The sequence below is a fragment of the Olea europaea genome, chromosome 12, assembly GCF_002742605.1.
Source record: "Olea europaea var. sylvestris chromosome 12, O_europaea_v1, whole genome shotgun sequence".
In the NCBI taxonomy this organism is placed as follows: Eukaryota; Viridiplantae; Streptophyta; class Magnoliopsida; order Lamiales; family Oleaceae; genus Olea; species Olea europaea.
In genome coordinates, this window is record NC_036248.1 from 12,738,966 (window position 1) to 12,764,283 (window position 25,318).

The 25,318-nt window shown below is 37.1% G+C and overlaps 3 protein-coding genes across 6 annotated transcripts in view; all 3 read left to right on the plus strand.

Moving 5' to 3' along the window:
- The first annotated feature begins 6 nt into the window (after positions 1–6).
- LOC111405693 lies at positions 7–8,330 on the plus strand. 3 transcript variants are annotated; one of them, XM_023034690.1, is made up of 9 exons: positions 7–354; positions 461–535; positions 627–868; positions 985–1,056; positions 3,726–3,842; positions 3,928–4,009; positions 4,105–4,151; positions 5,157–5,238; positions 7,804–8,330. In XM_023034690.1, the coding sequence occupies exons 1-9, from the start codon at positions 268–270 to the stop codon at positions 7,885–7,887; spliced, it is 888 nt and encodes a 295-aa protein (XP_022890458.1). In that variant the 5' UTR covers positions 7–267; the 3' UTR covers positions 7,888–8,330. The 3 variants fall into 3 exon arrangements, 2 of the variants coding, with proteins under 2 accessions (XP_022890458.1, XP_022890459.1); XM_023034691.1 differs by having other exon boundaries at positions 466–535; XR_002704850.1 differs by lacking the exons at positions 7–354; positions 461–535; positions 627–868; ... (3 more) ...; positions 4,105–4,151; positions 5,157–5,238 and adding an exon at positions 5,245–7,680.
- Positions 8,331–10,632: 2,302 nt separating this feature from the next.
- On the plus strand, positions 10,633–19,807 carry LOC111405694 (histone acetyltransferase MCC1). 2 transcript variants are annotated; one of them, XM_023034692.1, is made up of 6 exons: positions 10,633–11,014; positions 17,581–17,812; positions 17,903–18,047; positions 18,263–18,362; positions 18,453–18,681; positions 19,359–19,807. In XM_023034692.1, the coding sequence occupies exons 2-6, from the start codon at positions 17,706–17,708 to the stop codon at positions 19,519–19,521; spliced, it is 744 nt and encodes a 247-aa protein (XP_022890460.1). In that variant the 5' UTR covers positions 10,633–11,014; positions 17,581–17,705; the 3' UTR covers positions 19,522–19,807. The 2 variants fall into 2 exon arrangements, with proteins under 2 accessions (XP_022890460.1, XP_022890461.1); XM_023034693.1 differs by having other exon boundaries at positions 18,453–18,576.
- A 4,658-nt stretch (positions 19,808–24,465) lies between these two features.
- LOC111406976 (transcription factor MYB41-like) overlaps positions 24,466–25,318 on the plus strand; it is a 2,535-nt gene continuing 1,682 nt past the window's right edge. Inside the window, exons 1-2 of the mRNA XM_023036324.1 lie at positions 24,466–24,571; positions 24,646–24,917. Of these exons, the coding sequence (XP_022892092.1) occupies positions 24,646–24,917 (272 nt within the window). The 5' untranslated portion in view covers positions 24,466–24,571. The remainder of the gene's footprint in view (positions 24,572–24,645; positions 24,918–25,318) is intronic.

Sequence of the window (25,318 nt, forward strand, 5' to 3'; positions counted from 1 at the left end):
CTTTTTCCCTTATACATAAAGTTAATCAGTTTCTAAAGCGCATTGTATGATTTCATGCATATTGTACAGCCTGGATATTAGCACATGGAGCATTGAATCATTGCATTTAGTGATGTGGTATTAATTCAGACTCAGAGTGTGCATTTGATGATTTTTTTATACTAAATAATTCATTCAGTTTGTAGGTTCTAGGTACTGCAACTTATGTGCTGGCTTCCTCTTGTTTATTCTGATAAGTAATAACCCATTATCTGAACCAAAAATGTCATGAAGGTATATCCCGGTCAACAAGTTGGTGGTGTTGAAGCGGACATGATGGCTGCAAACGAGTTGAATGCTCATGCTTCCCTTCAAGTAATATAACAGCTCTCAGTCTACAAGCATTTATGAATCAATCGTTATTACGTTTCTGTTGGTCTGGGAACTTTGCCTGTAATATTTAAATGTCTGTGCTTTGCAGAGCAGTTCAAAAGCCGCCGCCTGTCAGAATATTCAAATACTTCTAGGAGGATTTGAAACCAAGACAGGGGAACAGGTCTATGTCATCAAAGTTTCACCTTCATGTAGATTGCATCTTCTTCACTTTCTTGTGCTGAATATATTTATAAACGATAAGTTATCTACAGTGGCTTGCTTTCCGGAATGATGGAAAATATAGTGCTGCCGACTATGCAAAGGTATCGAGTGAAAAGATGTCAAAATATCTTGGAGAACAGAAGCTTTGGAATCCTTTCGAAAAAGATGTAACTATAAAGAGGAGAAGCAAATTTGTTCTAAAGCTGCTTCAGGGTGCTATGAGAGGCCTGGCCTATATGCATGACCACGACAGATTACACCAAAGTCTTGGAGCTGCCTCTGTTGTTCTCAAGTGCGTGCCTGAGAAATAAAGTTTAGCTAACAAATAGCAATTCATCTTCCTTACTTGCTAGAAACTACTCTCTACTAATTTGAACATTATGCACTCATCTATCTTGCAAATGCCAGTACAATGGTTGAGAAAGATTCGGCTTATCTAGTTCCACGGCTGCGGGATCTTGCCTTCTCAGTTGATATAAGGTATTTCATGGTATAGTTTATCTGCATCATACTGATGCACGACCAGATTAATTCTTTTCTGGTGAAATATAGAGATATTCTGAAACCTTAATTAAGTGCTCTATATTTTGCAAGAGTTCTCTTACTACCTATTACCATCACAGTAAGCACATTGTGTCATTATGTTTATAATTTATGCATGACATATGTTTCTTCATGTATATGCATATAGAATGATATTGGCAGACCATTTCTGCTCGGTTGGAACTAGGTTTGGGATGCTGCATATCAATATAATTTAATAAAAAAAATCTTGAGGTGGAAGGATGGAGTGTTGGAACTAAGGGTGATAAAATTCCCGAAACCCCAGATAGCTAGGCTCGGCTTGGTTTCGCAAAGAAAAAAGCTGGTTTTGCTCGAACTGAGAACCAGCCAGATAGGTTCAGTTCTTGAGATTGAGAGCAGAACCAGAAATTGGAATCGGTTCCCCGAAATTTTCTTCCAACGTTTGGTCCATTGCACCATTACAGCGGTATACTGGTATTAGATATATTCAGTTTCAAGGAATGCTCGAGAGAGGAACAGATCAAAAGTTGCTCCTTCCTTTCTCATCTCGAGGCAACTTCTTTTTTCTCTCCATTTTTATCCTCTATTTGGTCCCATATAATCCTTAACCTAATTGAGAAACCCCCTATTGCTAACATCATAGGTGAGATCAAAATAATACCTAATTTGTGCAGAAGGAACTGTTGAGGTGAGCTTTGCATCTCATTGGATTCATGAATGCTCTACGTAATTCCACTTGATAATATTCAGACGCTAAGGAAAACATTATAATAGTATCCTTTTTTTGTTGACAAGTTACCATATAATACCCTGTGTTCTCACCGGTTATTACTTTACTTTTATTGTGTGCAAGTGAAAGTATACCCGATAATATATATTTCATTTCTTATTACGGTTCACCTGCTTTCTTAAGTCTTGGATATAGCTTCTTGAGCTCTTATCACGTGACCGAACCCTACTGGAATTTTACGGTTCCAGTATGGTTCGCCCGGTTCTGGTATGGTTCGGTTCTTTTCTAGCATATGGAACCATCTATGATGCTCAGACTCTCCAAAAATGGCGGAGTATCCGTGTCGACACGAATATTGACATCGGATACGTGTCGGACTCTCGGTTTTGAACTCGAACACAGCTGGAATTTATAGAGATTGCTGCTGCAACTTTTGCAGAATTTGTAGAAAGAGAGTTGGAGAAGACGACCTTTGAAGAAGATGAAAGGTTGTGGTAGATGGAAGGTTGTGGTTGTGTATTAAATGGGCCTCTGTGGAGCCAGTGAAAAAGTTAGAAAAATGGGGAATTTCCATAATCGGTTGGGCCGCCCTCAATAAGTGTATTCTTCCAATAAAAAAAAGAAAAAAAAAAGAAAGAATTAAGTGGTTTAAAATCAATAATTTATACTGCCATAATAGGAGTTATCTCTAAAGGTTTTATTATTTATTGTAAATGGCATGATTTTGTCGTTTTATTTAGGATAAAATTAGTTTAATATTTAATTCTAAATTTGTTTGATTCAATAGTTTAAGTTACATTTATCCATTTTGAGTGATTTAAATCAGTTAGAAAGTTTATATTTTTTGCTTTAATTGAATCATTTTTTTGGAAAAAAAATTATAAGACGTATTCTCGTACGGGTATCCAAAATTCGGATCCTTTTTAAACGTGTCCCCATAACTTAATTTTTAAAATGAGAAGAATCCGACTCCTAGATATGTACCCGTACACGACACCCGCACCCGAGTCCGAGCATCATAGGGAACCATTTATTTCCTTGTGTAAAAATCGCCATTTGGAACTTGAACCATATGTGTGTGAGTGTGCGCGCACTCTTCAGTAACCTACAACCAAGGTGATGTTAAAAATTTAAATAAGATAATTAAGATATCATGTTAATGACATTTGAATTGTAGTGATAAACTAAAGGGTAAACTTCAAAGTGTGTCGTCGGATTTGAAACGTGGATTTATTGCCAAGGAATGTCGATGAAAATTCCATTTTTGTATCTGAAACATTAGCACTTTGTGGAGCAAGGGCTTCTAATCTTTCTCCCAAACAACACTTTCCTTCTGCACACCACCCCAGACTAATTGTTAATTCTTCATTACATACCATCATGCGAGGAGACAATCCAAGGTCTATTACTTGCGAGAGAGCCACGTGAAAGCTACATAATACCCTCTCCGAGGAGACAATCCTCAATGAGTTCTTGTAGTTTGTGAGGTATTGTAGCAGGAGGCTAACCATGTATTACCAAAATTTAGCCCTTGTTTGAGCCCTATTTTTCAATAATACATTATTCTCTAAATTCATTTTCAATCACATATTCGCTTAATAAAATAATATTACATGCAAATCTGAAACTTTTTCATACTTTTCAACCACATTCTTAAAAAATTCACTATTTCAAAATCTATTTTTACCAAATAATGGAGCTCAAACAAGTGCTTAATTAAGTATCATGCATGTACACTTCACCATTTAGAATGATCAATTTGTAAAACGGATCACATGGTGGTGAGCTCCCCAACCCCGTGTACGTCCGAGGTGAATTGGGTGATCTTTTAAAATCATTTTCCTGAATGTCATGTTTTATCTTTTAAGAGGTGAAAAATTTGTTGGTGTTCTAGGCATTCTCAGCCAGAGGAAAATTCAAGATCTCCATCGGACGAGCTTTGGAGACGAGCATCCGCTGCTGGTGCTTTCACCCCTATGGAGAAAAGAGCTTTTGGAATAGCAGATGACATGTGAACATCTTTCATTTTGTTCTCCTATTATGTTTAAGAAAATATAATTATATTTACACCATGTCTTTTGTGAGGTACTTTACAGATATGAAGCTGGTCTTCTTTTTGCATACCTAGCTTTCATTCCGTTCTGTGAAGCAGGAGTCATGGACAGTCTTTCGCTGAGAGTGGGTCATAAATTTATCTTAATTTGTTTTCTCATTACACTATCTACTAGACATATTCTGCTCATGGTGCTGAACATTGTGTCACAAACTTACAGAGGCTTCTGGAGAACACATTCCAGCTTGATCTTGATGCCATGAGAGAGTAAGTTGCATTACATTTTATTATTTAGACTAGTAATTATCGGAAAGATATATGGGAAGACTAGAATGCATAGAGAAGGAACTTGAATGAAAGTGCAGACAATCATCACACTCTGCATGATTATTGTTCTTTTCACCATTGTTTTCACAGACTATGTTACAAAATTATATTGAGATGCAAGATAAAGTACAAACCTCCACTAGTACAAATTTAGGCCTGGTTGCAGGCAAACGTGCCACACAATTGTATTGCTGGAGCTCTTCTAATTTTGGGCTGAGCTTCTCTGTACAACTTCCTGCCCCAACAGTCTTACGCGGCTTTATGAATGCACTGAACCCTTAGGAATTTCATTATCTGTGTCAATCCCGATTTGAGGGGGCTATTGGTGTTTGGAGAGAAGTTATATATATATACATATATATACATATATACACATATATACATATATACATATATATATATATATACACATATACACACACACACACACACACACATATATATATATATACACACACACACACACACACACATATATATATTTATTTATTTATTTATTTATTTATTTATTATTTATTATTATTATTATTTTTTTGGTGGTGGAACCTTTTTTGGCTAAGGATTTATATATATTTCGATTTCACAAGGGAAAAATAGAGTATCAAAATTTTGTTGGGGGGTGAGTGAATAATATAGCTGCTGTGAAAATTAATTGCAGTTTAACAGATAGCTTGTAACTTTATTTGATATTGAACCTGCAGAGGTTGTAGGTTTTTTTTTTCTTTCCCCGTGCACACATAAATAAAATTTTGTCTACTTATCTCGCGTTGTCTCCCTTTATCTTTTTCTGTTTCTGTTTCTGGGGGAGTTGGGAGGTCGGAGGCTGCCAACAATTTATACTTTTACCGAAATTATAATTTTGTGCTAGCATGATAAGTATTAAAGTTTCTGTGTTGTCCCATTGATTGCTCGTTTATTGTTCTTGACATTTGTTCCTTTTGGCAGATACTGTTTGGCTGATGACCGTTTGCTAGAAGCTGTCAAGTTCTTGGATCTTGGTGCTGGTGCTGGTTGGGAGTTACTTCAGGTTCAGTGACTACGTAAATATGATGACTAATATTGTTTTCGTTTCTTTTAAGTGCTGAAACTACCATCATACACAAGGCATCCTTCATTAAAGATTGAACAATTTCTTTGTTTACATGGTCCGTTTCCCCCTTCGTTTCTTTCAGTTATCCTGCGTTTGTTTGATGTTTGAGTTTATTCTATTTCAGTAAAAGAATTTCTGTCATGCTTCCAAATTTTTTGCTCTCTGCATTAGGGGAGGGTGTGGGGCAGTGATAGACTCTTATCACACCTACATACCCTAGAAGGACCCAGAAGAATGTAGAAGAAAATTCAGTTAGACATATTCAGTTACAGGCAGGGGTATTGTGGGAAATATGGTGAGATAGGATGCCTATAAATGTGAGAAAGGTCAGTCTGGGAAAGGGGGAGAAAAGGGAGGAGAAGAAAGTGTGGAGAGACTAGCCCTCTCGAATGGCTATGTGTTTTCTTTTTTCAGTAGTGTAGTTTCATCAATAAAATACAGCATTTCATTTCTATTCTAGTATTGTTCATTCACTGGAGCCGGGATCCTAACAAAATGGTATCAGAGCAACCATTCTGGCCCTGGGGTATTACATTTGATGAAGAAAAGCAACTTGAAGATAGAGTCGATAAATTAGAGGCGAAAATTGATGGGATTCAATTGAAAGTAAAGGAAGATCTGGAAACACTAAAATATGACATTAAGAAGGTGATGTCTATCATGATGGAGAAGCTTGATCTGATGATGGGATAATTGGGTCAGGCAGGAGCAGAAAAAGGTCAGGCAATTACATTACCTGAATTGGATGAAATTGGGGCAATTACCCTTGAATCGGATGAAACTGGGGTTATTACTGATAGCCATAAATCGCGAGAAGAACCGGGTAAGTCGGAGGCACGCAATTGTAGGCTGAGAATGCTGGTTTCGGAAGGAATTGCAACTCCATTGCAGGCAATCTCAGATGTAGTGAAGGAAGTGGATCAGTAGGAGCATGAAGGGAAAGTGAAAGGACGGGCAGCTACCCCGTCTAAAGCCACCTTCAATTCTGATATCCTATCTAAACCTGGTGAAATTGGAGCTACTCCAGGCGGCAGGATTTGCAGGGAGTACCAGAAGCCGTTCGAGGTCATGGCCGTTCTTTTGCCAACCGAGGAATTGGATGGTAGTCTCGTTTAGGGGCTGAAATCATGGGATATGGTTGAGGTCACGAGTTTGCCTATAGGTGTGGGCCAAAATATGGAGATAGTCCAAGGGGTTGAAGACAAGAATGAAAAGAAGCAGGCCCAATTAAATTTTGGCCCATTTAAACCTAAAGTTAATACCTATAACCCTAGCCCAAAATTCCCCAATTTCTCTGTCCACACATGTAACCCAGTTTACCAGGTACCACATCAAACAAACTCAATCAACACCAAATCCACGGCCACCTCCATGTTCTGTCCGTCCACGATAAAAGGAAGACATCCATTTGAAACGTTGAAAGACATTGAGTTAGATGGGAAGAGGGGGCTATGTTATCGAGATGATGAGAAATACATTCCAGGTCATCGTTGTCGAAACAAGGAGCTACAGGTTTTGATGGTACAAGTGGTAGAAGGGAGTAATCAATTGAAAGTTCAAAAAAGTGATTTTAGGGGGTATTCCATGTTGTTCACGAGGGATTTGGTGCCTTGCAAAGTGGGTTGGAATGAATCTAATCAGAGGGGCCATGGGACTTTACTACCAAACAACGAGACACGAGAAATAGTTCGGGATATCAATGATAATAAATTTGGATGGGAAGGTGGCTACAAAAGTGGAGAGATTTTTAACACCATCAATTGTGTGGAGGACACTGATACATTAGGGTTGTTAATTAATCCAATTGTTGCACAAGAAGAGGGGGTTGTGGAGTTGATCGATTATGCTACCTTCTACTATGGTACTCCAATTCGCCAGTTTCATTTTCTCGAAAATTTGCTAAGGTGTGCGACCGGTTATGGGGTTTTAATGGACAATATACTACTCGTAGTTAATCACTTTGCCAAATTTTTCGGGTTGAATTATCTCTTCTTTGCTCTTATCTTGACTAGGATTGGTCCAAGCTTTCACCTTGAGGACAAGGTGAATTTCAGGGGGCGAGTAATGATAGACTCTTATCACACCTACATACCCTAGAAGGACCCAGAAGAATGTAGAAGAAAATTCAGTTAGACATATTCAGTTACAGGCAGGGGTATTGTGGGAAATATGGTGAGATAGGATGCCTATAAATGTGAGAAAGGTCAGTCTGTGAAAGGGGGAGAAAAGGGAGGAGAAGAAAGTGTGGAGAGACTAGCCCTCTCGAATGGCTGTGTTTTCTTTTTCAGTAGTGTAGTTCTCAGTTTCATTAATAAAATACAGCATTTCATTTCTATTCTAGTATTGTTCATTCACTGGAGCTGGGATCCTAACAGGCAGGTTGTGAATTGTCCGCTTTGTTTTGGCTAATCTAGTATATGAGAAATAAGAATACAAGAAAGATTGTGTTCTTGACGGTTGCTTGGAATAATGTCTTCAACTTCTTTTTTCTGTTGGATGTAGGCTATGTTAAATCGTGACTTCCGGAAGAGACCAATTGCAGATGCTGTTCTGAGCCATCGGTTCATGGCTGGTGACTTCCTTTAAGTTGATTCAGAAGGATACATCCCAAATATTTTGTATACAATTGAGATCTGAAGAGGCAAGCTTCTCAAGTACAAAAAACTGATGGGATGAAGACACTAAAGTCTGTAACCCCTGAGGGTATTTTGGAATTTTTAGTTATTAAAGATTGCTTTAAGAAGAGTTGAAAAAGTAAGGTGTTTGTTCATTTTGTCTATCTACGTTAGGCATCTTTCTCATTTATCATAATTCATTGCTTTAAGAAGAGTTGAAAAAGTAAGCTGTTTGTTCATTTTGTCTGTCTACTTTAGGCATCTTTCTCACTTTTCACAATTCATTGCTTCAGCAAAGCATTATTTGCCAATAAGAGGTTGATGATGGACCAAGAGAAAAGTTGCCAAAAACTTTTATTTTCGAACATGTTTGGATTAGCTTAAATGCTATAAATGTTGCTAAATTATGTTCAATTGTATTGTCGAGAGAAGGCTAAACTTTTAGCCAGTTTTGTTAAAAAAAAAAAAAAAAAAAAAAAAAAAAGAAAGAAAAACACATTGGTAGAAATATACACGCAGAGGCAAAGCCATACGGTGTAGATAACTTTTCCTTCTAACCCGTTGAAATGGAAGGGAAAATAGCAGGGGAGAATTCCAAAATCTGAAGCATTTTACACAACCTTGATTCCATTCAGGGGCGAAGCCAGGATTTTCGTTCAGTGCGGGCAAAAAATTTTTGACGACGAATGTCAAGGTTTTGGTTAGGGATTTAATGACAATAAAAAAATAAAACAATAGTACATCAATACTAAAAACGACATAATTTATATATTACACTTGTTCTTTGCGAGTTTTCATACTTTGATATCGTTGTATAATAACTTCATTATTGAACCTGAAAAATATATCTTTCTCCACATAAATAATTGTGTTATCATTCATCCACTAATCACCCAATTACTACTAGGTGTGGGAGTAATTCGAGATGTCAAATGAATCACAAATACTGGAAGCAACTCAAAAAACTAGTGCAATTCACAATTTCACAAAATCAATTCACAATCTCACAATGCAATATATACTATTTCCAAATACTAGGCAACTTGAACTTGCAATCACAGATTCCCAGAGAGCTAAAGCCCAGAGGCAACAATGAACTGGTGGTCCACTGGAAGTTTGTGCCACTTCGAGCAATTAAAAAACAAAGTGCTAATTTAATATGTTAAAAACAAAAAACAAAAAAAAATATTATTACAATTTACACAAACTGAAATAACCAAAAACAAAATAAGGGAAAAAAATTTGGGGCTTCGCCTTTTGCTTTCTGGAATCTGGCTTCTTCTTTTGCCGACTCGGCTGGTTGGCGTTGGCACTTAGCGCCTCGGCGGAGTTGAGGATGTAAAGTCGGAGTCAGAGATGTGAGATGTCAAGATGAGAGCCTAGAGTAGGAGATATACAATAATGGACTGTCGGAGAGGGAAAGGGAACGACGATTGTACTGTGACGACTGTCGAAGACAACGGTTGACGGAGAGGGAAGGGAACGGCGGGCTTTGTCACCAGTGGAGAGGGAATGGGTGGCGAAGTGTGAAATCGTCATAGACAAAGTCATGAAGGGTAGAAATTTTGAAATAAATGAATGGGTTTGGGTCAACAATTGATTTAATTAAATTTTGATATGAATGGGTCTAAAACGGGTCATGACCTTGCACAATTGGGCTTCTCTCTCTGTGCTGGATCGAGAATTGAGTTACTTGATTAAACAAACAAATCTAAAAAAAAAAAAAAAAAAAAAAATTTTGCCCAAAAGTCCAGTGCGGGCCTATAGTGGCTCCGCCCCTGATTCCATTCTTCAGAACGAAGTGTTCGTGTCTTGAATCCTTCATTTTATTAGCGCATTGGTCCTTAGTGGGCAATTTTACCCTTATCTTTGTTGACAAGCTAAATTTGTTCTCGGCACATCTTTTAGCAAATTGCGGATTGACAAATACTTTAGTGCTTGTACAACTTTCTTTTTCTTTTGCTTTTATTGTTAATTGCTTCTATTATTTTTTCTGCTTCTGTAAGTGAGATAGTATCTTCAAGTTTACAAGTTTCTTTGTCAAATTTTCTGCCTCCTCTAATTGTAGTTCGAGGTAAGGTTTAAGTCTTCCTCTCACGTGTATTAAAAAACATGGTAACGAATACTTTGCTTCATATTGAATAGGGATATCAATTTTCCCTGCCAAACTTGAGTCTCATGGTGCTCGTGTCATTTGTGGCAACGATGTCTCGCTTAATTGGGACGACTATAGGGCAAAAATTGATGTCCTTGTACATGCGTGGATTTTCCTGTCCTGATCCAATTTTTTCAGGTTCAAACTCGAACCGATTACTCAAAGCTCATTAGTACAATTTTCGAATTGCTTAAAGAATTTACAACAAAAATAAGAAAAAAAATGGGGAAAATTGTTAAACGGAATTGACTGCCAACTTAGATAAAAATCTAAAAATCTTAGCTAAACTTAATGGAATTTTAGTTAAAATGTTTTCATCTAATTTAATATTTATTGCTTGTTTGGTAGGAATTTTGATAATTGATTTTTTTGATTGTTAGAGAGAAAGTGAATCCTACTTGTAAGAAAAAAATTCAAAAATGACAGCTGAAATAGAGAAATAACAATCAAAAAATTAATTTTAATTGACTTTTAACTACTACCAAACAAGTTCTTAATGGAATACCTGTAGCACTCCAAATTCATAAATTTGGCCAACTTAACTATTCATGAGGATTTCTCTTAATTTCTGTATTTATATAAAGCTGGAGAATTGCATTTCCAAAAATAACTACATCATTCCCCTTCTTGTAATAATTTTTATTCTTTTACTGTTACATCGTTGTGCAGAGTGGCATTAATCCACCTTAAATTCTATTTATTTATTTATTTTTTCATAGTGAATAAGAAATCAGAAAAGTAATTATAGAGCGTCGCAAGAAGGTTGCTTTCTGGAATCCTAGGATACGGAAGAGAAGGAAAGTGTCAATAAATCAAGCCCAATTCCTATCGCCAGACCGAATTGAGAAATTCAATAAGGACTATAACCCAGGCTCTATCCTCTTTGGCCGTGGATATTCGCATCAAAGGGAAGGCAGTAGGGTTGAAACAGACTCATCGATTGGTAAGTTTGTCAAACCCTTTCCTTTTTTCCTTGAAGATAATCGTTTTTTCGCGCCTGCTTGTTCTGATTTTCTTGATTACCGTGGCTGGTAGTTTTCGTTCTTGATTAACTGATTTTTCTGGTTTATTAGTTTAATTATCAAGTTTGATACAATTGAAATCGCACAAACTTGATGTTGCTATGAACTCGACGGATGAAGAATATGATTAATTAAAGTCACGTTTGTGATTTAAAAAGTTGGGATTCTGTCAGCGGAAAACAGACACAATCCAACCTATAAGGGCTGATCCTTGTGGCAACGCTTCAATTGCCCCCTAGTTATTTGGAAAGGGATCTCAAGGATGTCAATTTCCCGCTGCTCAAACGGGGCCGTGCAACTAATGTTAGTGAGGTCCTCTGTGGGAGTGTGGATGACATTGCCGAATCTTTGGCACTTGTCACATGACATATTTCTGGGTGTCTTTCTTCATGGTAGGCTAATAATATCCATACCTCATGAGCTTGAAGGCTAATGCCCGAGCTCCTTGATGGTTCCCACATATTCCTTCATGAACTTCTTCTAGGGCTTGGAATGATTCGGAAGGCCTAAGGCATCTGAGGTATGAAAGTGTGAGGCTCCTGCGAAATAAAACTCCTTCAATCATGACGCCTGCGGTCTGATTGATGCTTGGCTCGGTTACAATTCTAATGTGGACTGTCTTGTCAAGCCCATCTATCCCCATGAACACCAATCTTGACAAGGCATCGGCTTTACAATTCTCAGCCTGAGTAATTTTCACAATTTCACAACTCTTGAACTTTCTTTGGAGATCATGCACTTTCAAGCAGTATAAGCTCATCTTCTCGTCCTTCCTATCGAATGTCCCTTCAATTTGTCCAACCACCAACTGGGAATCACTGTAAATTTTGATGTTTTCAAGCTCGAGATTGATAGCAAGTTCCATGGCTATGATGACGGTATCATATTCTGCTTCATTATTGGTCGCCTCAAATTCGAACCTGAGTGCACACTGAATGTCTATGAGCGTGTCCGGGCTTATGATTATGACCCTTGCACCCGAGCCTGAGGAGTTTGATGCTCCATCTACAAAAATTTGCCACACGCTTGTGGAAATGCTCGAGCTACCATCCGGCCCCCGAGGCCTTGGGGTGAGTTCTGCAATGAAATCAGCTAAGGCCTGAGTTTTAATAGATTGATGGGGCTTGAACTCTATGTCAAATTCTCCGAGTTCAATTGCCCACTTCAGTAATCTTCCTGAGACGTCTGGTTTCTGAAGAATGTGTTTTAGAGGCTGATTGGTGAGCACTACAATAGGATGTGACTGAAAATATTGTCGAAGTTTTCGTGCTGTCACTATCAGTGAAAGGGCAAGCTGTTCTGCCAATGTGTATCTTGTTTCTGCATCAAGTAAGACTTTGCTTACGTAATAGATGGGTTGTTGGGCCCTATTAACCTCTTTTACTAAGACACCGCTGACTGCATTCTGAGACACGGCTAAGTATAAATACAAAGTATCCTCGGGCTCGGGTTTGGTGAGGATAGGAGGAGATTCTAATGTCTGCTTGAGCTCCTGAAAAGCCTTCTCTCACTCCTCATTCCATTCAAAGCAATAATTACCCCTGAGGGCTTTGAAGAAGGAGAAGCACCTATCTGCTGCTCGGGAAATGAACCTGTTTAAGGCGGCTACCCCGCCTGTCAACTTTTGAACTTCTTTCTTGGTCCTTGGTGATTCCATTGCTGCTAAAGCTTGAATCTTATCGGGTTTGGCCTCAATCCCTCGATGAGTGATCATGAAACCCAGAAACTTTCTCGAAACTATGCCGAATACAAACTTCTCTGGGTTGAGCTTCATCTTATATTTTCGTAAGGTGACGAACACCTCCTCTAGGTCGGATATGTGTTGTTCTACTTTTTTACTCTTTACAACCATGTCGTCCACATAGGCCTCGATGTTCTTTCCTATTAAATTGGCGAAGACTTTGTTAATGAGCCTCTGATATGTCGCCCCAGCATTTTTCAATCCAAATGGCATCACCCTATAGCAATATATGGCTGAGTCAGCCATGAATGAAGTCTTCTCTTGGTCTTCTTTGGCCATGAGGATTTGATGATACCCTGAGAATGCATCTAAGAAGCTGTACAACTTATGTCCGGATGTGCTATCCACAAGATTGTCAATTCTGGGTAGTGGGTAGCTGTCTTTAGGGCACGTTTTATTAAGATCTGTGAAGTCGATGTAGACCCTCCATTTATCACTGGCCTTCTTTACAAGAACAACATTAGCGAGTCAATCGGGGTATTGGACTTTCCTTATGAACCCCGCTCTCACCAGTTTGCGGACCTCTTCCTAAATGACTACACGTCTTTCTGGCGCAAACTGCCTCTTCCTTTGCATAACAAGTTTGGCTCCTTCAGGGTCTATCCCTGGCATATCCTCGACCTTCCACGCAAAAATATCGATATTGCGGGACAGGCAATTGATGACTTCCTCCCATAGGTTGGCCTTCAAATCCCAACCAATAGTCACCGTTTTCCGGTGCTCGAGCTCGAGGTCTGAAAGTTGCATGACGTCTGTACTCATTCCTCGGATGCTAGTAACATAGCACTGTCTGGCAGCTGTTTGGTCTCCTTGAACTATTCCGATGCCATGACCTGTGGGGAACTTCATAGCCAGATGGAAAGTTGATACAATAGCTTGGATCTTATTCGGTAGGGGTCTTCCTAGAATGATGTTGTAGGCCATTGGGGTACTAACCACTTGGAATGGTGTGATCTCCGTCACTTGTGTATTACCAGAACCTAACGTAAGCGGGAGCTCGACGATGCCCTTAGGGATAATGAGTCCGCCACCAAATCCCTGTAGAGGAGTTTTCACTGCTTTGAGTTGTTTCGGAGAGATTTCCATTTTGGCGAAAGCTTCCTGCGAGCGTATATTTGCTGCACTCTCATTATCAACCAGAATCCTCCTTACTTCGAAGTTAGCTACAATTGCGGAGACGACCAAAGCATCGTCATGAGGATATGATATTCCTTCCAAATCTTTTGCTCCAAAAGTGATGTCTTTAACTTCATCACGGGATTCCCTTGGGGTATGAGCATGTTGGCGGGCATATTGCTTTCGCCCACTATTTGTGTCTCCTTCAGATGCTATGCCCCCAACGATAATATTAATGGTCCCGGCAGTAGGTTGAGCACTGCTTTCGACTCCAGGCGCTTTCCGATTGTCACAGTCATTCCTCGGGCGTTTATCATGACCAATGTAATTATTTAAAAATCCTCTTTTAATAAGGACTTCAATCTCTCGTTGTAAAGAATGACAATCCTCTGTGGTATGTCCATGATCTCGGTAAAATTCGCAATACTTGTTCCTATCTCTTGTGTCGGGGGGCGACTTTATCCTTGAAGGCCACTTTAATTCTTTCATGTCCTTAATCTCCATCAAGATGTTTGTCTTAGAGGTGTTCAACCGAGTGAGAGGTGCTGACGGAGCCTCATTCCTGCGCTTATCCTGAGGAAGCTCATGCCGGAGGATTGGATCATGTTGCCTCTTGTTTTCGACCTTTTCATGAGAATGACCAGCTCTCCTTGGATTCAACGTTTCCTCCATATTAATGTACTTTTCAACTCGGTTAAGGAGTTCGATCACTGTCTGTGGTGGGGTCTTTGATAAAGACATTTTGAAAGCCTCGCACTTTATGGCATAGGTGAGGGCAGAAACTGCTGCTGTAATGTGAAGGTCGGGTATTTGAAATCTTTTCTTGTTAAATCTTGTCATAAAATCTCGTAGGGTTTCATTCGGTCCTTGGCGCAGTTGCATGAGAGAGGTCGCGGTCTTCCTGATTCGCTTACTACTTGCAAAGAAGGCTGAGAACTTATCAGCCAAATCTGAGAATGAGGCTATGGAGTTGGGCTCCAATGTCGAGAACCAATCCCTATCAGCATTAGTCAGTGTTTGTGGAAAGGCTTTGCACATAACCTGATCCGGCGCAACTTGCAAGTTCATGGCATCAGTATATACATTGAGGTGGTTGATGGGGTCGGTCGTTCTATTATACTCTTTAATGCGAGAATATTTGAATCTGTCGAGCAAGGGATATGTCAATATCTCTGGTGTGAATGGAGTGTTAGGGGTGAAACCCGTTGGCCCTCGAGCATTCCGTTGCAGGCCAGCTGTAATTCCTTCTTGAATGATCCGGGCAATTTCACCGGAATCCATGGCGACCGATCTCGAGTCCGAGGCCATATTGTGAATACCCGAGATTCCTACTCCGCCAGTAGCGGGGTTTGGTGGTCGTGCTCGAGCATCAGCCATAAAACCGCCATGCTCTGCCTGCGCTGGTGACGGATGTGAATTTGTTTGACTTAACAATTGCGTGAGCGTGGCCATCTGCTGATGGAGCTCTTCAAAGGCTTCGGTTGTGATGGTCGCTGGCAGAGATGCGGGCACTCCTGACGATTCTTCATGAGGAGCCGGTTGATCTTCGACAGGTTGAGGGATGAGAGCGGATGAGCTTGCGGGAGGAAGACTTGATCGTGTGTTAACCATGGCTTTTGGTAGTGATTCCCACAGACGGCGCCAATGATGCTACCAAAAATCGTACCTGTTGATTTCCCGAGTTTGATGATTTTGATTGAGCAGGATCGTGGTCTTCCGGTATCTGAAACAAAGGCAATGAGGTATGTTCTCGTCGTCCCTCCGATGCTTAAGTCAGAAAGGGAATTATATGCGTGAGGCTATAAATTGGAGAATAATGAAAAATGTACCTGAATAATGGCTCAAGGTTCCGTATTTATAGAGGTGTATAGTGCTTTCCTTGTTGGATTTAACTATCTGGGTATCCTTATCCGATAGAGTCCCATGAGAAAGCAGTGTTTGGATCCTACTATGATTAGAAGACTAATTGTTAAGAGGACTCTCTTAGACTTAGGAGACGTGGTTTGAAGTATTTGTGTCAGATAAGAGTTCTCAGGGGATAGACCTTCTCCTTAGTACGAGGAAGATGGTAGTTGAGGACCTCAAGGGGATTTCCCCAAACTATTATTCCCGAAGACATCTTGCAATCTTTGAAAGTTATCAAGGTCAGGCACAAGCACTGATGACTAGAAATCGTAAGAAACGCTTTCGCAAATGGTCGGGGATGAAAGTGGTCGGGATACGCAATATCTGTCAGTATCAACAACTAAGAAACATAGGCATTAATTTTTAAACAAGTGTGTTCCTCAACTGTGAACATTTAGAAACAGTTAATCGTCAGGCTTTAGGCTGTTCCTGTCCCTTCTTCAACTCTCTAGTGGTCAGGGATCCTTTCTCTACGCCACTTGTGTTACTAGATAGTTTAATAGCCACTCGGACTTTTCTAAAACTTAGTGCTGAATGTATACTGCTGTCTTTTGAGAGTTCACAATGTGCAAGTTCAAGTGTTATCATCATTTTGTCAAAGTACTAACCTTCATCTCTGTCGTGATCCTTGGTTCTTTTGTGGGTTTTATGACCAAGTTTACCTTCTTTAGCGGACTTGTCTTTTGCATTTAGGTAGGTTCAAACTTACACGGAATACGCATCGTTATCCATCGCATGAAGTATTGTTATCAACAGCTTATGAGTTAAAATACTCACTGCCTTCGAATAGAAAACAGGTGCCAACATTGTCCTCCCAAATTTGTCTTGGTCATCAAATGACCTGAAACTATCATGTTAGTACTTGTATTACAAAATATTGATTCAAAAATTGAATTCCGATTTTGATTGAAAGAGACTTGTAAACCTCTACACATCACAGAAACTGCCTTATCCCTTCTTAACAAAGTTTATTTCTAACCCCACAGAGACTAGAGCTGTAAATGGAGCTTGTATTGAAAACAACAGAGTGCAATTGAATACAATTAGTTGCAATCAATTAAGTTGCAGCTAAATGCATCTATTTCAATCCTCCCATGATCTGCACTTGTTATGCATGAATTGGGTCATGCCATAAATTTATAAAATAAGGTACCATTTAAATCCTCACACAATCTGCTCTTATTATGAATGAATTGTGTCATCAATTTATGAATTTATAGCAAAATAAGGTACCATTTTTCGGCAGAATAAATGGGGCTCAAAGAAACCCAAAATAAGGTATCATCAATTAAGCTCCATCATAGACGAATGTTTCGATCCTCCCTTCATTTGTTCTTATTTGGATGTGTAAATTGGGCCATATTTGTTGATGAAGCTCTCGTGTGCACCAGAAGCAATACCGACTAAGATGATGTTGTATATGGGTTGTTAAGTTATTTTTATATGAACGATGAAACGGCAGTACTACTGCACCAGTCAATTTACCCCTTTTTCATATCTTGTATAAAACAGAGATATTAATAGCATGATGCTAATTTGAGACCTTACATTGGGATGATTTCATTAATGAGACTCAGCTGCTTAATTTTCTGTGTCAGTCTTTGTGGTTTCTCAAATAGAATATGATATATTTTTTGTCAGGCTTTCTCAGGCTGCATGGCTTCTTAATATTTGTGTCCGTGTCTCTGTGGTTTCTGAATTAGAATATGATATATTTTTTGTCAGGCTTTCTGAGGCTGGCTGCATGGCTATATTGGCTAATTTTGTATAGATGGAAGATTCTATTTGCCTACAAATCCTGCATATACGTCAAATATTTGCTGGCGACTGACCCTCCCCTACATTCATCAATGGTAAAGCGCAAAGCCCCTCACCGTCCAATTATATCTTATAGGCCTATTCGACCATCAGATTTAGAGGTTCTTGAAAAAATTCATGGCGATCTGTTTCCTATCAGGTAAGATGATCTCGTGTCATTCTTGCATATAATGAGAGTTTATGTTGACAATTTGATAGTATCCTGAGAATAAGTTTGTGATCATTTTAGGTATGAATCTGAATTTTTCCACAATGCTGTCTATGGTCGTGATATTGTGTGCTGGGGAGCTGTTGATCGCAGTCGGCCTGATGCTCAGAGCAATGAGCTTATTGGATTTGTTACAGCCAGAATTGTTTCAGCAAAAGAAAGTGAGGTGAGCTTTGATCTACTTGTAATTAATTAAATTAGGCCTAATACATAAAAGTATCGATTTTGAACCAAATAAAGGACTGAAATATTACTGACTGCCTGTGGGAACTGATTTTCCATTCAAGATTTCACTTCGAATAGATGGATCATCTATATGAATGATTATAGTTTTGAGGATTTGCTGCTATTAATGCTATCAAATGCACATTTGCACTGCAGGTAGAAGATTTTATCAGTTCTGATTCATCAAAACCGGACCAAACACTAATATACATCTTAACGCTGGGAGTCATAGAATCTTATAGAAATCTTGGAATAGGCAATTCTTCCACCCTCAGAATAACTATCTTTTTTTCGTCCTTTTTGAAAATTGTTTCTTTCTGAATATTATCTTATTTTCTGTTTTCAGCTAGTTCACTTATCCACAAGGTCATAAATTATGCCTCAAGTATCCCAACTTGCTGCGCTGTTTATCTGCATGTGATTTCATATAATAATGCGGCCATCCATTTGTACCAGAAAATGTCCTTCCAGTGCGTACGACGGTTGTACAATTTTTACTTTATCAATGGGCAGCATTATGATTCATATATGTTCATCTACTACGTAAATGGTGGTCGATCTCCTTGCTCGCCCCTGTGAGTAAAAGCTTCCCCACATGATCTTCTAAAGATATCTTAAAATTAGAAACCATATTCCCCACCCCACCTGGCGAGCCTGAACCCATCATCAATTAGATTTTTGAAATAAAATATAATAAGAAAGAAACAATTGGCAAATTTACGTGTTCTCAATATTACTTAATTTGAAGATTTGCAAAAAATGGCAATCTCGAAGTAATTGGAGTATTCTACACCCAGCATCAACTTCATGGAATGTTAGACTCTGCTACATCTTATTTTGAATGTTATGTCAAGCTTTATGCTTTGGCATTTCTTTTCACTGAAGAATTTATGTTCAAACAAGTATTTATGCAGCCTGATGATCGTCAGTTCGTAAAATAGATGAATACTTGATAAACCTGAGTGGTAAATGATAAAAAACTTGTTAAAAGGAAATAATTACATCAAGAAACACTGAAGATTTAATTGACTGCAGTTTGAGGTATGAAGCTCTAGGATCTTTCAAATTAGATCTGTATCTAATTACTCAAGGTGGAAGCTCGTAAACTATGGGGCTTCAATAATTCGTATCCGTTTTATCTGTTTTTGCTTCTCCCCTAGTGTTGTTGTCATCTTTATACTTGGTTTAGCAAGAGGTGTCATGCATCGTTTAATCAATATGCTGTACTAACGAGTGTGCTTTGAATTTGCAGAGGGCTTGTTACGCTGTTGGTAACGTATGTGAAGAGAGGATTTAACTTGATGGTTTCAAAGCTGTGGAAAAATGAAGACAAGAAGATTTCAAAATGGCCCACGAGCAAAGAATCCGGTTACCTTCTCCCAGTGGTTCAAAACAAGAGAGAGCTCACAGCTTAAGATATGCATCTTCGATATTTCTAGTTGCCCATTGTGATGCGTGATTTTACAGAGGAATAAGGTCATAACTAAATTTTGAGTCTTCTGTATTAAAGTACTGTGGCATGGAGACGCTGCTGCTGGATAAGTTAGCGAATATGTTGTATATTAGAAGTTCTGAGTAGGGTTATATCTCATACCTTTAAATCTTTGTTTGTTTGAAATTGGAAAGGATACAAGAATGCATGTCTTTATTTATATTTGGGTTACTTTTCATATTAAGGTTGAATTTTAAAATGTTATCTTAGTCTCAATGTGTATCAGAGTTTATTTATAGCTTCGCTGACCACATTGATCTGTTTAAAGTTCAAAATGAGCCATTTCAAGATTATTTTTATTAAACTAGTCCTTTAATAAAGTAATTGTATTTTTGTTTTATTATGTTCAGAGATTTGAGCAAGTGATGATGCAATAAACCCAAGTGGATAAGCTAGCCGGCAGGTGACAAGAAAAAGGAAAAATAAACATCTACTGAAATTAATCTTTAAAATTTTTTACCCAATTCTTCAAATAAGCAATTTTTTACGTGAATTCATAAATTTTTCTTACTTTCAGTTATACTTTTTTCATAAACTTATTTTTTACGAAATTTATTTTCAAAAAAACTACGTCAAAAGCATAAGGTGTGGAGGCCAAGCTTTGAGCTAAGCGAGGCCTAGACATAATTTAATATTAATTTTTATTTGTAGTCATTCTAGAAATCATTTATTAATTAGAATAATACATATCAAACATCTAAAATAGTAAAATGATATATTAAAAAAAAAAAAAGGAGCGCCTAGACCCTAAACGAGGCATTTTGTCTTCGGTGCTCTTTTTACAATGCTGCTTCAAAGCCATGAGTCAACTTATACAAGATCTAACTAATGATTTGAATAATGAAATATTGGAAATTACAGTCAAAATGTCAAGATTTAGACTAGTAAAACATATGGCCCTCCTAGTTAGTTTCCATTTTAAATAGTTTTTGGGCAAGAATATTTACTCCCTTTCCATTCAATCCAACTGCTACTCAAACTTGTTGCCCTCTAAAAATTTGTGACGCCTAAACACGTAATCTCTTTTTGAACAAATCAGAAGACGCTAATATATCTTTTGATATTTTGGCACAACATCTTGATATCTTTATTTATTTACTAAGAAAGTGTGATATTTTAAAGTGCCAAAAAGATACAGCAAGTTTGACAAAGTAAATGTCAACACAATCGAAACTGGTTGAGGAGTTGCATCTTGCATTGGTGTAGATTATTTACTAGGCCGATTGCGGTCTGACTTGGGAAACTATATACTGTATACAACTTTTTTGTTGCATATAATATTCTACCGCCACAAAAGATAGAAAGGGGGTAATTTTTGTACAATTATTCTGTGTGTATAGAATAATCGTTCAGTGGATAATTACAGAATACTCACATGGGGTCCACAGGTAATTTTTGTACAATTATTCTGTGTGTACAAAATAATCTTTCACGGGATAATTACAGAATACTCACATGGGATCGTGGACCCATGTGAGTAAAATATTATAAAAAAAATACCCATCCACTCAATTGTGTGTAACCTGTAAATGCCCTGTGAAGATCCCTTGTATGCCAAGTGCTTCCCATTTTTGTAAGGGCCAGTAAAACTCGGCTTAATTAACTATGACTATCACTTTCATCTCCATAAAACATGTATATACTAATTGCCTTGTTCAAAGTCAAATTATATTTTTCTTAAATTTAACTATGTTAAATTAATACTTGTTGGTAAAATCTTCGAGAAGGGAGAAAATGGAAATGGATACGATGAACTTTGAACTTGGAAAAACTTTAGAAAAAAAACGAAAAATTCAAATCAAGTTCTATGGCTGTCTTTTTCCTTAAAACGTATTTCTCTCTCCCTACAAGTGCTTGGAAACTCGCCTTCCAAAAATACAATAGAAACAAGATATGTTATCTGCGTTATACAAAGATAATCTGAAAGATAGAGACGAAAAAACTTGGTATTAGAAAAAAGCTCGTATGGTACGTCTACAATAAAAAAATTATCCTATAGACGTGCCTAATGGAGTGGTACTCTCTCCTTGCACCATCTCAAATACTACAAATTTCTTCAAATATGATTTGATTCCATCTCTAAGCCTTAGTCAATAGTCCTAAGAGTTGACCCAAAATCACAAATCAAATGTTCTAGAAACTTTATTTTTGAAAATATTATCTAATAATGCTACCATCACATAGTTTATCTTTAACCTTGTAGAAAACATGTCATTTTCTTAGAAATTAATTAACTAAGGCTGTAAATAAATTAATGCGTTATGCATGGTAGAAAATAATCGTGTTTAATTAATAAAAAATAAACGAGATTTCCTTCCAGAATCTGAACCAATATACTAAAGCGAGATGCTTTGAATAATTGAATGGATAAGAACGGCAGGCTTGTACATATGCATGGTGATGGATATAGCTCGGCCCCGAATTTCAGGTAATCTGCGGTCTTCAAACTCTCAATGAAATTTTTAATTGAGGCACTAAATATTAATATAGGTTCAGTTGAGTTAATTTCACGACTTTGTCATATGTTGTTTTTCAAATTAATAAAAAAAATACTTAATTGACACTGATACAATAAATAATCTTCCATGTAATGTAATCTCATTGCACCACGTCATAAAAGTATTAAATTGAAAATCATATGTGTTTTAACATTTTAATCTAAATACATTCTCATAACCTTCAATATATTATTTCAATTTCTAAGGTATCATATGACGATTACATGAATTATCGATTCCAATATGATTATCAACTAATTATTTTTCATTAGTTCAGGAACCACAAGTAATGAACTATGACAAAGTAGTGAAATTTAAAATAAAATTAAAATTCGGTAGCCCAAATGGAACAAAATTCATCCAAAAGCTTGGATGATATTTCGAAATTCTAAAGAGGATACTTCAAATGCTCAAACGTGTGCCTTAGAAATTCCTAAGGTTGATTGGTAATTGAGACGTCTATATGAAATAAACATTGTCTAGTCTTAAATTTAATTTCACACGGTAGAAAATGTTTCGTCTATTTAAAAATAAATGTCCCTAAAATACGGAACTTTTGTAAGAACAATAATCGGACGAAATTTTTATTCCACATTTTCCATATTTGGTTGGTAATTTTCAAATTTTCTTAAGGCAATTGAGCTACATGTTTGAAACTCATGTAACTTAATATAAAATTAAAATATAACATACAAAAAGACTTGTACCAGTAGGTTATTTTCTTATTTAAGACGTTTCCTTTAAAGTCTCAAGTACCGTTATACATCAATTTCCTAAAAATAAGGATTTTAGCCTTTCCTAAGGTTACAGGTTCTATCTATTTCAATGATCACAAAAAAAAAACATGTATTGTAGTAGTTTTACGGAAACTTTTCCCTATCACAAGTACATCTTGTATATGGTGGAGGTGAACTATATCTTATCAGTTGGTCAACTAATTTCTATTGGTACTTGCGTCAAAGCTTATTTATTTATTTTATTTTATTTTTTAAGAATGTGTATTTAAAATGTAGCAAAAATTATATACGATTTTTTTTCCGAGAATGTGTAATTAAAAATGAGTTGAAGGAGAAGTGATTTTTAAATAATCACTTTCAAATAAGGATTTAATCTTGCTTTTTCTTCTTCTTCTTCTTTTTTTTGGGGAGAGGGGGGGGGGGTAATTTTTGCAAAGAAAAATTAAACGTACTAACAAATTAATTGGAACCGATTTCACAATGCTTATTGAAGAAAGTATATATTCTTGAATTGCTATAGCACCATGGATGATTTTGAATTTGGTTGAACAACAGCAAATTTGAGGCCGAAGTCCGGTTCAAGTCTTGCAAGTAGCTAAGGCCCTGTTCTCTTTACCGTTTTCGGGCCGTTTTCTGTTTTCGATTTTTCAAAACGGTGAAAACGTGTTCTCTTTCTCGTTTTCGAAAACGAATTTTCGAAAACAAAAAAAAAATTTGTGAAGAAAACACAAAACGACTTTTTTGTCGTTTTGGGCGTTTTCAGTGTAAAACTTGAAAAAATTGAAAACGCGGAAAACGCCTTTTTTTCTTTTTTTCTTTTTTCGGAGGTGGTATGGTGATTCTCAAAATTTCAAAAAAAAAAATTAAAAATTATTATATATATTTTTTTTTTATTTTTTTTTTCACGTGATCTTGTGGTGATTCTCAAAATTTCAAAAAAAAAATTCATTTTTTTTGTTTTGAGAAACTAACAAAAAGAACGCATTTTCAACAATTTCAAAACAAACACTCAAAATACAAAATTCAAAATGAATTTAAAACTCAAAACACAAAACTGAAACACAAAGAGAACACCCCCTAAACAATCGTACTTTCCATTTCTAAAAAGGGTAAATTTACATTTATTGCACATTTATCTTAATTGTTATTTTGGATAATTTTTGCTAAGAAATAATGATCATATTAAAAATTTACTTACGTGTAACATACTTATAAGTAATTTTTTTGTATCATATGAATCAAATCTCCAGTGTACCAAAAATAATCTATGAGCTTATTTGGGAGTGATGTTTTTCCCCAAAAAATTGATTTTTTAGTCGTTATTTAACTATTTCAACCGTCATATTTGATTTCTTCTCTCACAGGTGAACCCCACTTTTCTTCTAACGATCAAAAAATCAATTTTTAAAATCACTCCCAAACAGACTCTATAACGTTAATGTGATTATTTTAATAATTTGTCATCCAGAATTGCATCCATGCTGATGACTGGTATTGAATTGCGATTCATGTAAAAACACACGGTCGGGTTGACTGAATAACTTAAGACACACGCAACAATTTAATTTGTTTAATGTGTAACTCGTTGCAACTCAAGACTAATTAATTGTATGTACTTTGAGAATATGGATTCTGTCTCCCTGCACAAACCGCTGTGCTCACTATAAAAACCCCTCCTCTTTCACATAACAAACAAAATCTAACTTTTTCTTCTCACAGAGAACACAACCCTATCCAGGTTTGTAAATTACCTTCCCAGTTTCTCTTAATTAGTTCTATTCTCTCATATATCATGTGATCAAATTTCTGCAGATGGAAGGATCATCAACAAGCAGCTGGGACGAAACGAATGGTATAAAGAAGGGGCCATGGACACCGGAAGAAGATCAAAAGCTCGTAAATTGCACCCAAAAGTACGGACATGGAAATTGGAAAGAGGTTTCGAAGCTTGCCGGACTCAATCGGTGTGGAAAGAGTTGCAGGTTACGGTGGACTAATTATCTACGTCCAGATATCAAGAGAGGAACCTTCTCCGAGGAAGAAGAACAAACAATCCTCGAGCTTCATGCACTTCTCGGAAACAAGTATGTATATATTTTCATCTTATGCACAATCAACTTTGTTTAGATCGATTAGATCAACATGTTATTAGAGTCAGGGACGGAGGGAAGGAGGGCAGGCCTACCTCAATCCCATATTCTAGGAAAGTTTAGGCCCTGTTCTTTTCGGGCCGTTTTCTGTTTTTGATTTTTCAAAACGGTGAAAACGTGTTCTCTTTTCCGTTTTCGAAAACGAATTTTCGAAAACGAAAAAAAAAATTTGTGAAGAAAGTGTTTTCAGTGTAAAACTTGAAAAAACTGAAAACGCGGGAAACACCTTTTTTTTTTCGGACGTGGTGTGGTGATTCTCAAAATTTAAAAAAAAAAAAATTTAAAAATTATTTTATATATATATATATATATATATATATATATTTTTTTTTTTT

What these genes read in the sequence shown, in the direction of transcription:
- LOC111405694 (XM_023034692.1), top strand. Translation starts at nt 17,706, where the DNA reads ATGGTAAAGCGCAAAGCCCCTCACCGTCCAATTATATCTTATAGGCCT. An exon ending in TTATAGAAATCTTGGAATAG is followed by an intron (nt 18,363 to 18,452) that starts GCAATTCTTCCA and finishes TTCTGTTTTCAG; the next exon opens with CTAGTTCACTTATCCACAAG. An exon ending in CGATCTCCTTGCTCGCCCCT is followed by an intron (nt 18,682 to 19,358) that starts GTGAGTAAAAGC and finishes TTGAATTTGCAG; the next exon opens with AGGGCTTGTTACGCTGTTGG.
- LOC111405693 (XM_023034690.1), top strand. Translation starts at nt 268, where the DNA reads ATGAAGGTATATCCCGGTCAACAAGTTGGTGGTGTTGAAGCGGACATG. An exon ending in GATCTTGATGCCATGAGAGA is followed by an intron (nt 4,152 to 5,156) that starts GTAAGTTGCATT and finishes TCCTTTTGGCAG; the next exon opens with ATACTGTTTGGCTGATGACC. An exon ending in CTGGTTGGGAGTTACTTCAG is followed by an intron (nt 5,239 to 7,803) that starts GTTCAGTGACTA and finishes TGTTGGATGTAG; the next exon opens with GCTATGTTAAATCGTGACTT.